Consider the following 15,550-nt stretch of genomic DNA (forward strand, 5'->3'; position numbering starts at 1 on the left):
CGTTTATCCGTCCATCAATAAATTAAAATAGTCTAGAACTTTCCTCATTCTTCCAAGGATCTGTTTACCACCATCAATTAATCATTCATTGGAATCCTGAGAAACACGGGGAATCACCCACTAGGCTTCCCTTGCACTGCATGCCTCATTTATGAACCAACTACTTCAACAGGTGGTATTCTGACTGGATGGCCAGCACAAGTGTCCACTCATCTATCTGTTCCGTGTGGGGTCCGTGTTGGTTGATACATTCTGTGTGTGTGTGTGTGTGTGTGTGTGTGTGTGTGTGAGAGAGATACTGTATGTCAGTAAGTGACGCCTTCAGCACCGGGAGCTGTCCATGGTTTTGAATTTCCGAGCAGCAGTGTTCATCAGGACAGACGAGGCAGAGTGAGTGTAGAAAGAAGGAACGGAACTTTTTTCCCCCTTTTTTCCCCTCTCTTGACTTGGAAACCATCAAAAAAGTTATCTAGAAATAGTTTCTCCAACCGTCGCCATGCTCCCCGCGCAGGAAGCGGCTAAGATCTACCACACCAACTACGTGCGTAACGCACGCGCCGTGGGTGTCCTGTGGACCATCTTTACCATCTGCTTCGCCATCTTGGTGATGGTGGTGTTCATACAGGTCAGTAGACAGTTATTTCTTTAACTATTTCTAGATTAACATTGCTGTGTGTTATATCCCGAGGACCACATTGGAAAGAAGTGTGGTCACACTTTATTTGGATAGCATAACCATCTGTATGTGTCTATCAACAAAATCTGTTAAGCAACTGCTTGCTAAGATTAGGGGTAGGTTTAGAATAAGGGTTAAGGTTAGGTTTAGGTTTTCGTGATATCCAATTGGTAGTTACAGTCTTGTCCCATCGCTGCAACTCCCGTACGGACTCGGGTGTGAGCCATGCGTCCTCCGAAACACGACCCTGACAAGCCGCGCTGCTTCTTGACACACTGCTTGCTTAACCCAGAAGCCAGCAGCACCAATGTGTCAGAGGAAACACCGTCCAACTGGCGACCTTGTCAGCGTGCATGCGGCCGGTCCGCCACAGGAGTCGCTAGAGCGCGATGGGACAAGAACATCCCGGCCAGGCCAAACTCTCCCCTAACCCGGACGACGCTGATCCAATTGTGTGCCGCCTCATTTGTCTCCCGGTCACGGCGGGCTGCGACACAGCCCGGTCTCGAACCCAGATCTGTAGTGAAGCCTCTAGCACTGCGATGCAGTGCCTTAGACCGCTGCACCACTTGGGAGGCCACCATAAAGTGTTTTTAACATTTCCCTGTGTCATCCTCTGGTGTTCTTCTTTTTAAAATGATTTTGTACACAGCCCCCGATGATGCTGTAAGTAACCAAAACCCTTGTGTGCATATTTCTTGTTCTTGATGTCCCTCTTGTCCAGCCCTACTGGATCGGTGACAGCGTCAACACGCCGCAGGCGGGCTACTTTGGCCTGTTCCACTACTGTATCGGGAACGCGCTCACCGGCGAGCTCATCTGCAAAGGGAGCGCGCTGGACTTCGGCTCCATCCCGTCCGGGGCCTTCAAGACAGCCATGTTCTTCGTTGGCATCTCCATGCTGCTGGTTGTGGGCAGCATTGTTTGCTTCAGCCTCTTCTTCTTCTGTAATGCCGGCAGCGTCTACAAGATCTGCGCATGGATGCAGTTGGCCTCCTGTGAGTAGAAGAAGAAGCCATACACTAAAACATTTCCTTTCATTTGTACAGTAAATTACTGGCAGCACAGTAGTCAGTAGGTTACTGTACATTTACAATACATTACTGGCAGCACAAAAGCCAGTAAATTACTGTAGATTTATAGGACCTTTACTGAAACGCAAATTTACAGCATATTACTGGAACACCTGACTATAGCAACATGCGGTATTTCTAGAATGTATAGGGCATTACTGGAAGCACAGGGGTTAATAAACAGTTTGATTTACAGTGCAGGCATCTAGTGCCAACGATGGGCAGTGTCTGTTACATGTATTTGATCAAGGTATTTTAATATCTATTCTGTTTTTCACTAGCCTACAATTGAAGACGTTTGAGGGCGGAGATCATTATAATACCCAGCAGTGTGCTTTGCATTTTTACATTTTGGTAAATTAGCAGACGCTCTTGCTACTGTAATTGTAATATTTTACTGTAATTACATGGGATTGGTGTAAATTTATGGGAAAAGGTTTAGAGAAAAGGTTTAAAATAGGGTATGGTCTGTGGGGTACAGCATTTTCATTAATGGTTGCAACAAATATAGCCTCTCACAAGGCACGCCTCAATGTTAATGAGCCAGAGATTATTTCGCCGTCCACAACATTTTCCCACAACACACCATTATTCACAGTATACCGCTGTAAATGTACAGCAAAACAGCTTATATAGCACTTTACTGTAATATTATATTGTAAAAATACAGCAATTGCTGTAATTTTACAGCAGTGTAGAAGAATGCTATTGATCCCCCTTAATGTGTTGTTCTTTACAGTACTGTAATATAGAAATACAGTAGATTTTTAAAAATTGCTGTACATTTCCAGCAATTTGTTACTGTGTATGATTAGGATAGTGTGTGTTCTGTGCTGTTTACTTGTTTGTAGGCTAAGTATTGAGAGTCTGATTAGTGGTATTGTTCCACTTACAGTAGTAGTCCTTCTCTTCCTTTTCTTCTTCCTCCTCCACCAATCCCACACCTGCGCCTGTGAGTAATGCGACACTGAGGCTTTTCTCCATGGCAACGCAGTCAGTCTATTTGTGCTTGTGGTGAAAACTGTCTTTTATCTACTTCTGAAAAGCAGGCTGCAACATCACTGAGTGAACACCTCCCGGGAAATGAACAAAATTAGTTCAACTGAGTATTTCAGCACCAAGGACAGCTACCTAGAGGGAAGAGGAAATCCAGAGTGGTCACCAAATTTGGTCCTGGAAAGCTATGTGGTGCAGGCTTTTGTTCTAGCCCAACACTGGCACATTGATTCAACTAATTAAATAAGTTAATGCTGGGCTAGAACAAAACATACCCATAAACTCTCCAGGACCATGAGCAAGTTTTAAGAGAGCAAGGCAAACTGTTGCCAAATGTAACTCAGGAAGCTGAGTCTGAATTTAAAAAGGGAGAAAGTATATGCTCAGAGAATAGAAAGTGAGTTTGTATGTGCCAGGTTAGAAAGTGAGTGTGTAATGTTTCAGGACAGGTAATGTGATCCCATCACATGTAGCTTAGTGTGCCGAGGTGAGATGAGATGACTGAGCTTAGGGGTGAATTATGGATGAAGTTTATCTAACTCAAGACTGGAGTTGCCAAGCAACTACTGCCGTAACTTTCATTGCTGTGTGGGTCTTGGTCTTGTCCATCTGTCTCTCTGTTCATCTACCTAACTGATTGTTGGTCTGTCCATCTGTCTTGCTCCCGCTCCCTCCAGAGTCACCTGTACTACAATTAGCTTTTTAACTGGTCCATCACTTTCTCTCTTTCCCACCCCCTTCCTAGCCACTTGCATGGTGATAGGCTGTATGATCTACCCTGACGGCTGGGACAGTGAGGAGGTGAAGAGGATGTGTGGACAGAGAACAGATAAGTACACCCTGGGTAACTGCACGGTGCGCTGGGCCTACATCCTGGCTATCATCAGCATCATGGACTCCCTCATCCTCTCCTTCTTAGCTTTCTCCCTGGGAAACAGACAGGACCAACTACTGCCTGACAACTTTCAGGTGGACGGGAAAGAAAAAGACAAAGGTATTGAGGGAGAAGAGGAAAGGGGTGAGAGGTAGGGGAGTGGGATGGAGGTACATGGAAAAGTTGAATTATAGAATTATAAAATGTTACCTCAACTCGTCCATCTCCAGACGTCCTATTAAAAAAAACTGGAAATCAAAACAGTGGTGGAGAGAGAGACAAAAGAGAGAGAGAAAAGAGGAAGTCTATAACATAATTTCTAGCAGTGGTGTTGATGTGTGTGAGCAGACTGTTCCCTCCAAGACAAGGCGTTCCTCCAAAGAATGTTCCTCAAACATTAGTCTCTGACTGTTGTCCTTGTCCTCATCCAAATCATTAGTGCTGGAATCAGATCACCCAGAGAGTTTATATCATATCACAGAGGGCATAATGAGAAACTGAGACCATTTCAAAACGCACCATTATTAAAAATACATTTAGGCAACCTCTCGAAACACTATAAACACACACATATAAACACTATTCTTCAGTTAGTGAGAGGAATTCATTGGGAGAGCAGAGAACTTGTGTAGATCTTCAATAAGTGGTGTTGTGACACCACTTTACAGGTCTTGCATGTACCGTTTAGAAACGCAGAGGAAGTCTAGTGTAACCAACACAGTGTTTAGCCACGATGTAATACAGCAATTACTGTTATGGTTCATCGCTGCCCTTTAAGATCTCATTAGGAAGTTTCAAACATCCCAACCCACTTAACCACAACTTTCCTCTTTCCTCTCTAAGGAATATTATGAAACTCTTAGTCACGTCCTTTCTTCAGCGCAATATAATAAGTACATTAAAAAATGTCACCATTTTGTAATACTTTACTTCGAAATATCTGGGTATCTTTTATAGGAATAGGTAATACCTTTCATTAAATAGCCAAAAACGAATTATTCAGTCGACATCCCTTCCATCTCTACTGAGTTAGGTATATCGGCTTTTAGGTTTTTTGCACCTTACTTGTGGAATGATCTCCAAAGCTGTCTAAAAATGGATGAATTGGTGCCTCTAGGGAAATTCAGAAGGCTGATAGAGGACCTTTTGACTGAAGAATGTGTTGTTTTCTATGTGTTTTTCTTTTTGTGTATTGATGTGAATGTTGATGTGTATACAGGGCTAATATGTGAAAGAGACATTGGTCTCAGTGTGACTTAAATAACCCCTTATACCAGTATGTATTAACAACTGTAACAACCACATGTACCACTCCTAGGGATGTGCATTTTTTGCCTTTCAAGACGATTCGATACGTATCTAGATACATGGGCTCCGATACGATACGTTTTAGTTTGAAATGAGTTGGTGCGATTCGGTTCGATGCACTAACATTTGTTGTTTAAACACATTTATTTTCCATTCCAAATTAAAAATCTGGTGCTGATGGATATCATGAGCTGGATCTGTCTGAGCTGACTGTGTGTGTGTGTGTGCGTATAAATGATGTACTGTAAGGTGTGTGTGTTTGTGTAAATGATGTACTGTAGGGTGGGTGTGCGTAAATTATGTACTTTAAGGTGTGTGTGTGCAAATGATGTATGTCTACTATGTAGGCACCTGATCTGAGCCATAAGGGAGACTAGGCATCTGCCACCCCACTATCAGATTAAAGGGGAGGTAGTGTAGCTTTGGAGGTAGCGTACACTTTGGTTCTCACCCACTAATTAATTTACCATTTTTGCAGATTAACTGTTTGCGCTAGAAATGTATGAATATTTATAATTTACAAATGAGATATGACATAGCCAATGGATTTCACCCGTCTCAAAATCAAATGGTTTTGACCGATTGGAAGTTTAGTGAGCTTATTTTTACCTCCCTCTTTGGCGATGCAGTAATCCTCGCAAAATTTGGAAACGATTCGGTTGGATTACAATTCGATGCACTAAACATTAGCTGAATAAACATTAATTTTCCATTCTAAATTCAAATATGCTGCTGATGGCTCTGAGCTGGATCTGTCTGAGCTGACTTCTCTGTGTGTGTGTAAATTATGTCTATGGTGTACTATTTGAGAAGGACCGGTCACACAAATTTCCTAGGTGGCAAAAGGTCGCAACGCATGCAACTTCAAACTGTTCACAACCCTGTTGTTTACAGGTAAATTCCCACAATTCAGTGTGCCACCTAGGAAATGTTTGTGACCAGACTACAAAAGGAAAACCAGCCACGTCGCATCCTCAGAACATGCGCAGACCAGCTGGCATATTCAATATCTCCCTATCCCAGTCAGCTGTCCCCACATGCTTCAAGATGGCCACCATTGTTCCTGTACCCAAGAAAGCAAAGGTAACTGAACAAAATTACTATTGCCCCGTAGCACTGGGAGTGTGGTGCCAGGAAAATAACCTCTCACTCAACAGAGGTTATTTTCTCAGTCAACAAAAGAGAGGATCGTGGACTTCAGGAAACAGCAGAGGGAGCACCCCCCCACTCCACAGGACCGCAGTGGAGAAGGTGGAAAGCTTTAAGTTCCTCGACGTACACATCCCTGACAAACTGAAATGGTCTACCCACACAGACACTGTCGTGAAGAAAGCGCAACAGCGCCTCTTCAACCTCAGGAGGCTGACGAAATTTGGCTTGACACTTAAAACCGTCACAAACTTTTACAGATGCACAATTGAGAGCTTCCTGTCGGGCTGTATCACCACCTGGTACGGCAAGTGCACCGCCCACAACCGCAGGGCTCTCCAGAGGGTGGTGCGGTCTGCACAATGCATCACCGGGGGCAAACTACCTACCCTCCAGGACACCGACAGCACCCGATGTCACCCGAAGGCCAAAAAGATCATCAAGGACAACAACCACCCAAGCCACTGACTGTTCATCCCACTACCATCCAGAAGGTGAGGTCAGTACAGGTGCATCAAAGCTGGGACAGAGAGACTGAAAAGCAGCTTCTATCTCAAGGCCATCAGACTGCTAAACAGCCATCACTAGCACATTAGAGGCTGCTGCCTACATATAGACTTCAAATCACTGGCCACTTTAATAAATGGCACACTAGTCACTTTAATAATGTTTAAATATCTGGCATTACTCATCTCATATGTATATACTGTATTATATTCTACTGTATCTTAGTCTATGCTGCTGTGACATTGCTCGTCCATATATTTATATATTCTTAATTCCATTCCTTTACTTAGATGTGTGTATTGGGTACATGTTGTGAAATTGTTAGATATTACTGCACTGTCGGAGATATAAACACAAGTATTTTGCTACACCTGCAATATCTGCTGAACACGTATGTGACCAATAAAATTTGATTTGGGAAGTCTACACATTTTGCACAGTAACTAACTACTGACATTTAGAAAGTAACCTACCCAACCCTGATAAACGGCGACGCATTTTCAAAGCGCAAGATCGGTTACAGAAATAAACTGTTTTACACCTGCATTTGGAGTTGAAAGTCATTCATGGATATACACTAGGGATATAACTATATAATATAATATAACTAGGGATATACACTCACCGGCCAGTTTATTAGGTACACCACCTGGTTCACGAATGGATCTCTCCTACAGACAGTGAGTCACGTAGCCGTGGCTTGCTATATAAAGCAGGCAGACAGGCATCAAGGCATTCAGTTACTGTTCGATTGAATGTTAGAATGGGCAAAATGAGTGACCTAAGCGACTTTGAGCATTGTATCATCGTTGGTGCCAGGCGTGCCGGATCCAGTATCTCAGAAATGGCCGCCCTCACAGATTTTCACGCAAGACAGTGTCTTGGTGCGACAAACAAAAAAACACCCAGTCGGCAGCAGTCCTGTGGGTGAAAAAAGCTTGTTGATGGGAGAGGACGAATGAGATTGGAGAGAATCGTACAAGCTAACAGCAAGTTGCTATAGAGGGTGCTGAGATGTTGGCCGGGGTACGGGTAGCCAGGTGGAAAGCATGGCCAGCCATGGAAAAATGCTTATTGAAATGATCGATTATCGTAGATTTATCGGTGGTGACAGCATTTCCTATCCTCAGCTGGGAGGAGGTGCTCTTATTCTCCATGGACTTTACAGTGTCCCAAAACGTTTTGGAATTAGTGCTACGGGAAGCACATTTCTGTTAGGAAAGCTAAGGCTAGCTTTTTCAATCTGACTGAGTATATTGGTTCCTGACTTCCATGAAAAGTTGCATGTCGCGGGGGCTATTCAATGCTAATGCAGAACGCCACAGGATGTTTATGTGCTGGTCAAGGGCAGTCAAGTCTGGGGTGAACCAAGGGCTATATCTGTTCTTAGTTCTACATTTTTTGAATGGGGCATGCTTATTTAAGATGGAGAGGAAAGCACTTTTGTGGAGCAACCAGGCATCCTCTACTGACGGGATGAGGTCAACAACCTTTCAGGATACCCAGGCCTGGTCGATTAGAAAGGCCTGCTCGCTGAAGTGTTTTAGGGAGCGTTTGACAGTGATGAGGGGTGGTCGTTTGACCGCAGACCCATTACGCATGCCGACAATGAGGCAGTGATCGCTGAGATCCTGGTTGAAGACAGCAGAGGTGTATTTAGAGAGCAAGTTGGTCAGGATGATATCTATGAGGGTGCCCATGGTTACGGATTTAGGGTTGTACCTGTTAGGTTGCTCGATCATTTTTGTAAGATTGAGGGCATCTAGCTTAGAATGTAGGACGGCCGGGGTGTTAAGCATGTCCCAGTTTATGTCACCTAAAAGAACTCTGAAGATAGATGTGGGGCGATCAATTCACATATGGTGTCCAGGGCACAGCTGGGGGCTGAAGGGGGTCTATAACAAGCGGCAACGGTGAGAGACTTGTTTCTGGAAAGGTGGGTTTTTAGAAGTAGAAGCTCGAATTGTTTGGGCACAGACCTGGATAGTATGACAGAACTCTGCAGGCTATCTCTGCAGTAGATTGCAACTCCGCCCCCTTTGGCAGTTCTATCTTGTCGGAAAATGTTATGGTTAGGGATGGAAATTTCAGTATTTTTGGTGACCTTCCTAAGCCAGGATTCAACATCCTTGTGGAACGTTTCCGATAACTTGTAGAATGTCCCAAATAATTCAGGCTGTTCTGGAGGCAATGGGGGTAGTACCTGGTACTAGATGGGTGTACCTAATAAACTGTGTATCACGTCACTTCACTGGAGTCAAGATAAAGCAAAATCCTACGGCCTACTTGTAGAGGCAGTTGCCAGATCGGATGGAAAGTATGCTCTGTCTGCAGTGTACCATCACTTTGGAGGGCAGCCTGCCTGCAGTGTGCTCATTGCCAGCCGGGTAGCCCTGTTCTTCCTCACAAATATTGTAATAAAATTGGCCAGAATGTTACATCTTCATCCCATAATATTGAAGGCAGTGCGATGTTACAGCTGCTTAAGACATAGCTAGTAGCCACCGAAACTAGGCCAATTTGAAATACACTGCTCAAAAAAATAAAGGGAACACTTAAACAACACAATGTAACTCCAAGTCAATCACACTTCTGTGAAATCAAACTGTCCACTTAGGAAGCAACACTGATTGACAATACATTTCACATGCTGTTGTGCAAATGGAATAGACAAAAGGTGGAAATTATAGGCAATTAGCAAGACACCCCCAATAAAGGAATGATTCTGCAGGTGGTGACCACAGACCACTTCTCAGTTCCTATGCTTCCTGGCTGATGTTTTGGTCACTTTTGAATGCTGGCGGTGCTTTCACTCTAATGGTAGCATGAGACGGAGTCTACAACCCACACAAGTGGCTCAGGTAGTGCAGCTCATCCAGGATGGCACATCAATGCGAGCTGTGGCAAGAAGGTTTGCTGTGTCTGTCAGCGTAGTGTCCAGAGCATGGAGGCGCTATCAGGAGACAGGCCAGTACATCAGGAGACGTGCAGGAGGCCGTAGGAGGGCCACAACCCAGCAGCAGGATCGCTACCTCCGCCTTTGTGCAAGGAGGAGCACTGCCAGAGCCCTGCAAAATGACCTCCAGCAGGCCATCAAACTCAGAGAACTGGAAGGAAATGCGGCCAAAGGAGGTGTTGGCTTTGGGGATGACCAGTGAAATATACCTGCTGGAGCACGTGCTACGGGTGGTGAACTGTGAGCTGAGATAACGCGGGGCTTTACCTAGCAAAGACTTATAGATGACCTGGAGCCAGTGGGTTTGGCAACAAATGAAGCGAGGGCCAGCCAATGAGAGCATACAGGTTGCAGTGGTGGGTAGTATATGGGGCTTTGGTGACAAAACAGATGGCACTGTGATAGACTGCATCTAATTTGCTGAGTAGAATGTTGGAGGCTATTTTGTAAATGACATCGCCGAAGTCAAGGATCGGTAGGATAGTCAGTTTTACGAGGGTATGTTTGGCGGCATGAGTGAATGAGGCTTTGTTGCGAAATAGGAAGCCGATTCTAGATTTTGGATTGGAGATGCTTAATGTGAGTCTGGAAGGAGAGTTTACAGTTGGACCAGACACCTAGGTATTTGGAGTTGTCCACATATTCTAAGTCAGAACCGTCCAGAGTAGTGATGCTAGACGGGCGGGCGGGTGCGGGCAGCGACCGGTTGAAGAGCATGCATTTAGTTTGGATAAGTAGGAGTGACGCCATCTGTCGGAAAAGAATGCTCCCATAGTACAACAAGAGTCTTACCTCTTTCTCTCTCTGTTTCAGAGGAAGCCTGAGCTCATTATCAACCACAGAAGACAGACGTACTACATACAACATGACAGAAGGACCTGTGAGGTGGTGGTGTTGTGGAAAAAAAGCCCAGCTAGTTAAAAGGCAATATCAACTCCACTTTAGTGCATCACTTTACAATAACACATGCACCTGGTAGAACACTGATAAGTGATAATAAATGTTCCATATTAATATACCCTGACCGTGCTTTACTGGAATATAGAATATACCGCACAGCCTCCTAACAAGTACAAGTCAGCCATTTTCAAAATCTAAATGTTTATTCAACTACAGAAAATGCTTAGTTTAGCAGTGAACAATCAAATGCAGAGAGGGAGGTCAGTAGAGTGGGAGGAAGAAGGGCAAGGAGAGGTCAGGGAAAGAGCGCATTGAGAACGAGGGAGGGGGGGGGCTTGTAGAAAAAGAGCAACCAATGGGATCGGGGGGGGGCACCCTTCAAAGCATTATAATAGCGTCATCATTCTTTATTACAATCAGCGATTATACATTTCTCTCTTTGATGCATTTAAAACAGTCCTACACTGCAAGGGGGGCAACGTCAGTATGAAAATAAGCTTTAAAAATGCAGCAAAAAAAAACTAGCAAATGCGTCTCAAGGCATCAATCAACCTCATAACTCATTCAAACATTTGCACCTTAGCAGTGTGTGTGTCCCAAAAGGCACCCTATTCCCTAAATAGTGCATTACTTTTGACCAGAGCCTAAATGGGCTCTAGTCATAAATAGGGCACTAAATACGTTATAGGGTGCCATTTGGGACACAGTCAGAGCTTCCTCTCCTTCATAATATACACAGTTCAAACAGAAGCTCCAAACAGAAGTTCAGAGAGACAAGGCCAACTCTTTGGTACAGATATGTACAAGATAGGGGTTCAGATATGGTGTGCGCCTAAAATGGCACCCTGTTCCAACTATATAAAGAATAAGGCGTCATTTTTTTCTAAATCTGTTCTGGAATCGAATACAGAATTATTCTGATTCTGATAATTTTTCTGAAACGGGAAAATTCTCACGATCTTGTATCACATCATCTAGCATAAAAATAAGCATTATTTTCTCAGAGGCAAACGTTATCTAGAACCGTAGGAGAGGTATGAAACTAGCCAGCAGATTCTTGATCCTATGTCACGCTTGTTTACACTGAGCTGCACTGGGGTCAAAACACAATCATGGTTAGATTAAGACACCACAGAGCCGCAGCGAGATATGGGCTGGAAAACTTCTCAATGCAGGGATGGGATGTGCCCAATGATATATATATATATATACACACACACACACACACACACACACACACACTAGATGACTTACAGGGGTCACTGTTTTGAAGCCACCGCGCTGTCATTTTGGCACTCCTTCACCATTGTAAAAAATATTTTGGAAGCTATAAAAATGCATTTATTAATGTCTACATTGACGTCTGTTTTTATCAAGTTTACTCTGTTAGACACCTTAATGCATACTGTCCCCACTACAAAAATATGTAAATACAGGTCATTTTGTCCTTTAATTTAATTGGAATTCCATTCATTCCTATGAAGGACTGCCTCTTCTAGGGAGTGCCAATATGGTCGACCGGTTGCTTCAAAGCCACTCATTGGCCAATACATAGCATCAGCAATCCAGGTTTTATATACATCCTTGGATGTAACACGGTACTGAAAAGTGTACCTATATCCAAACTGATACATCAAGAAGATTGAAATACCGCTAGTTTTACTAGAAGAATGCCCTTTCATCCTCATGCTAGTGAGCAGTAGCCACCGCCACCATTTTGGAATGGCAGTGTCAGCCAATCAGCCTCTGTCGTTCAACGCGACGTGCCATTCCATAATGGCTGCTGTATCTACTGCTAGCTCGGATGAGGAGGAAAAAGGGCAGTTTGAATTGAAGTACAATTTGGGGCACAGTGGCACATCCCGTCGCTGCATTGAGGAACGTTTTCGACACCGCGCCGGCTCCGCGCTGTCTAAATCTAACCACGATTGCATTCCGACCCCAGTGCAGCTTAGTGTAAACAAGCGTAACGGCAAGATCGGAATCTGCTGGCTAATTTGAAACATGGTTATTCAGTAGCATAGGTCTAGTCATGGTCTGTGGATCAATGCGGGTAACAGAAGGTAGTACATGAAACGCGGGACAGAGTACGATGGTACTATCTCCACACTGTGGTAAGTGCCATTCCAAAACGGCTGCTTGGAATGAGACAAGGAGGGATAGGACAGGGATGATGTCATAGAAGAGAGACAGAACAAGTTCCATTGCATTCAGTCAGTTCGGGAATACTTCATGGAGAATCCTTAGAATCTTTTCATTACTTTCTAGGTAGCTTACTCTTCCCCACAATCCTACACACATTGTAAATATGCTTTGTTATTGAAGGAAAAGACTCAAACTAACTATCAATACTGTATATAAAATAACAACCAATCGGATGTGCTAGTATAGTGGTACAGTGGGTGTTTTGTAGATATGATTGGATCGGTCTTGAAGTTGTCCACTGGAGGTCTGTGAGGTCTGATCTTAACTCTGAACATGCACGTCTGTCAAACATAGAAACAAAAGAGAAACTCCGAATGAAACTTGTGAGAGGTGTCATCATTGGCACAGAGAAAAACACGAGTAAATAAAGAAAAAGTGATCAGATACTCAAGTCCTATCCAGTCAGTACCAAAAAGAAACAAAGTAAAAGAGAGAGACATAAATAGATATAGTGCTGCTGGATCGGGCGTCCTTGTGTTTATTTATCTGGAACCAGTGTTTTCTATGAAGGCCACCAGTAGGGCTTCAGTAGCCAGTCTAGTGTGGTTTGTGCGTGTGTTGAGCCACTAGGGAGGCAATGCAGGCATGGTGCTGGCAACGGCTTCCTCTTAGTGTGTATTTATATGTGTGTGTGTGAATGCTTGTGAGTACGTGAGTATGTATGTATGTTTGTGTGTGTGTATATGTACATATGTTCATGTATGTATGTATGTGTGTACTGTTTGAGCTGCTTGTTGGCTGTGGTAGCGCTGTGGCTCCTCTAGGGGGCGATCCATGCGTGTCGGAGGCACTCTGCAGCCGTAGCTCTCTTCTCTGGTACCAGGTCCAACATTGGGAAAAGGAAGCTAGCAAAGGTAGCTGCCTCCTCTTTAGACCACTCATACTTCTCCACTAGCACCTCCAACAGACCCCACGGCTTCAGCTTGGTAATGTGCCTCAGGTCACCTAGGGAGGGACGGAGGGAGAAAGTTAACTACACACACACATTCCCAAGACAGTTTACATGTGAAAAAGACAAAAAACACCCACACTTTTAGACAAGGCTCAACTTTAACCTTTTCACACGTGAGTAACAAATATCTCCAACGGTCGCCCCCAGCGTGAGTTGTTTTATGCACGTAATGTCAGAATGCGCTCACTATTCCAAAACGTGATTATTACGCAACAAGACAGTTAACGCGTGCTGCCTGCTAATTATCTATGGGCTATGTTTCAATTTGTCAATTTCAAATTATTTTCTAACAGTCCGAATTTAGGTGTGTTCCGCCTCCTCATTAATTCACATAGCCCATTTCAGCATTGCGGACAATTTATGTTTGAAGCTTTACTGAGCCGGACAAACTTCTTCCAAGCACTTCACCAATGTTTCCGCAGATCAGTATGCAGACATTTGCGCAGTCTTGCACGAATTGGCACATTCAGACTTTGGATATGTGTGCGTTCCTAACAAAGTAATTGCCTTTTTTTCTGTATATCGTGTTGGCGTTTCTAGTGTAGCATGTATGTATGAAACAATGTATTTAGAGTTTTACTTGCGTTTTCAAGTACTGGTGAAAAATAATGCATTCTGATTATTGCATATATTGTAATGGACACCTATGATGCGTGTAAAATACTTTTTGGAAGGTTGTACTGATTTTAATGACCTAATGCTAAACTATTTGCCAGCTATGTGTGGCGCCATGTTTGTTGACATTATACAATGCATTCTGGGTGTCCCGTTAACGTCTGTCAGACCAAAGATGTTATAATGAGGTGAAAGGTAAAATTCCGGAAGTGAATGATCATTGACAACACACCCCCTTCAACATGCCTACTGCAAACGGACCAAACTAATCTTGTCTCCTCTTTGGTTGACGCGAAAGAGAAAAAAAACATGGCGGTGCGCACAAACTACCCATCTTCGGATTACATTCGATTTCTAGAAAGTGTTTTACTCAAATATTTAGATCAATGATCAGCTCACCCGTGATGAAATATAAATAGTAGTTGCTATTAGCTAATTCATAGTGTTTTCTGACAGCCGAGAGTTATCTAAATATGACCGCTTGGATTACGTCAGTTAGCGCTAGGACTAATGTAGCCTACATTTTCCGGTTTGGATGACTGTGTATGAGGTCTCTACTTCTGTGAATGTCGTAACATTGCATCCAAAAATAAAACTTCACATTCAGGACATCATTTTGCAAGGACTTTGTTTGTGCAAAATGTTTGTGAGAAAACAGTGTGGCTAGCTTAAAACGCTGACTGTTGCGTCAATAACAACTGGACGTTCTAAATAAGCGTTCCAATCACACCGGGTTTGAGCGTACGCTGCAGGGACCACTGTCGAAGGATCACACCCGTTACGTGTGAACAGGTTAAACCTGCTATGGCACGCACACGAACGTGCACACAAACTATGATAACTATGAAAACACACAGCAGAGGGATAAACGACGAGGCAGAATCAATGCGTTAGCCAGCTAACTTTGATAAACAACCAGAAATAACTATTGATTTTGTCATTCATTAACAAAGCTAAACTCCGATATGGTTTTTCTTTGTTGAGTTAATTTGTCCATTCCCATTTCAAGCATACCCTTCTAAAAAAAGGTTGCTGGCTAACTTACTGATCCTGGTTTGTAGTATAACACTCTAGTGCTTCTTTACCTTTCTTGGTGAAGAACTCCTTGGAGTATTTTCCAGCCAGGATCAGCTTCTTAGGAACTTTACCCAACAACTCAATGATCAACGCTATGTGATCTACACAAGAGAGGAAGAGGACAAACAAATTAGACGGTGCCAATCTCAGTTGTGATGAAGGTCTGCAGAATCCTCACAGACACAGCAGCAGGATCTACACAACAGGATGTGAGAGTGAGTGTGTCTTGAGGTCTAAAATATTTGAGATACTATAAAAAGGC

At 43.6% G+C, this 15,550-nt stretch overlaps 2 protein-coding genes across 3 annotated transcripts in view; one reads left to right on the forward strand and one right to left on the reverse strand.

The window, feature by feature from the left end:
• The first annotated feature begins 496 nt into the window (after positions 1–496).
• lhfpl5a (LHFPL tetraspan subfamily member 5a) lies at positions 497–3,774 on the forward strand. The gene is made up of 3 exons (XM_039016635.1): positions 497–625; positions 1,401–1,674; positions 3,491–3,774. The coding sequence occupies exons 1-3, from the start codon at positions 497–499 to the stop codon at positions 3,772–3,774; spliced, it is 687 nt and encodes a 228-aa protein (XP_038872563.1).
• A 6,849-nt stretch (positions 3,775–10,623) lies between these two features.
• LOC120065008 (SRSF protein kinase 1-like) overlaps positions 10,624–15,550 on the reverse strand; it is a 52,952-nt gene continuing 48,025 nt past the window's right edge. The window contains exons 14-16 of one of the 2 annotated variants that reach the window (XM_039015646.1): positions 15,297–15,389; positions 13,364–13,589; positions 10,624–12,925 (exon numbers count right to left, since the gene is read on the reverse strand). In XM_039015646.1, coding sequence (XP_038871574.1) covers positions 13,405–13,589; positions 15,297–15,389 — 278 coding nt within the window. In that variant the 3' untranslated portion in view covers positions 10,624–12,925; positions 13,364–13,404. Of the gene's footprint in view, positions 13,590–15,296; positions 15,390–15,550 lie in introns of both variants that reach the window. The other variant, XM_039015645.1, reaches the window with a different exon arrangement.

This window comes from Salvelinus namaycush, chromosome 20 (genome assembly GCF_016432855.1).
Source record: "Salvelinus namaycush isolate Seneca chromosome 20, SaNama_1.0, whole genome shotgun sequence".
Lineage (NCBI taxonomy): Eukaryota > Metazoa > Chordata > Actinopteri > Salmoniformes > Salmonidae > Salvelinus > Salvelinus namaycush.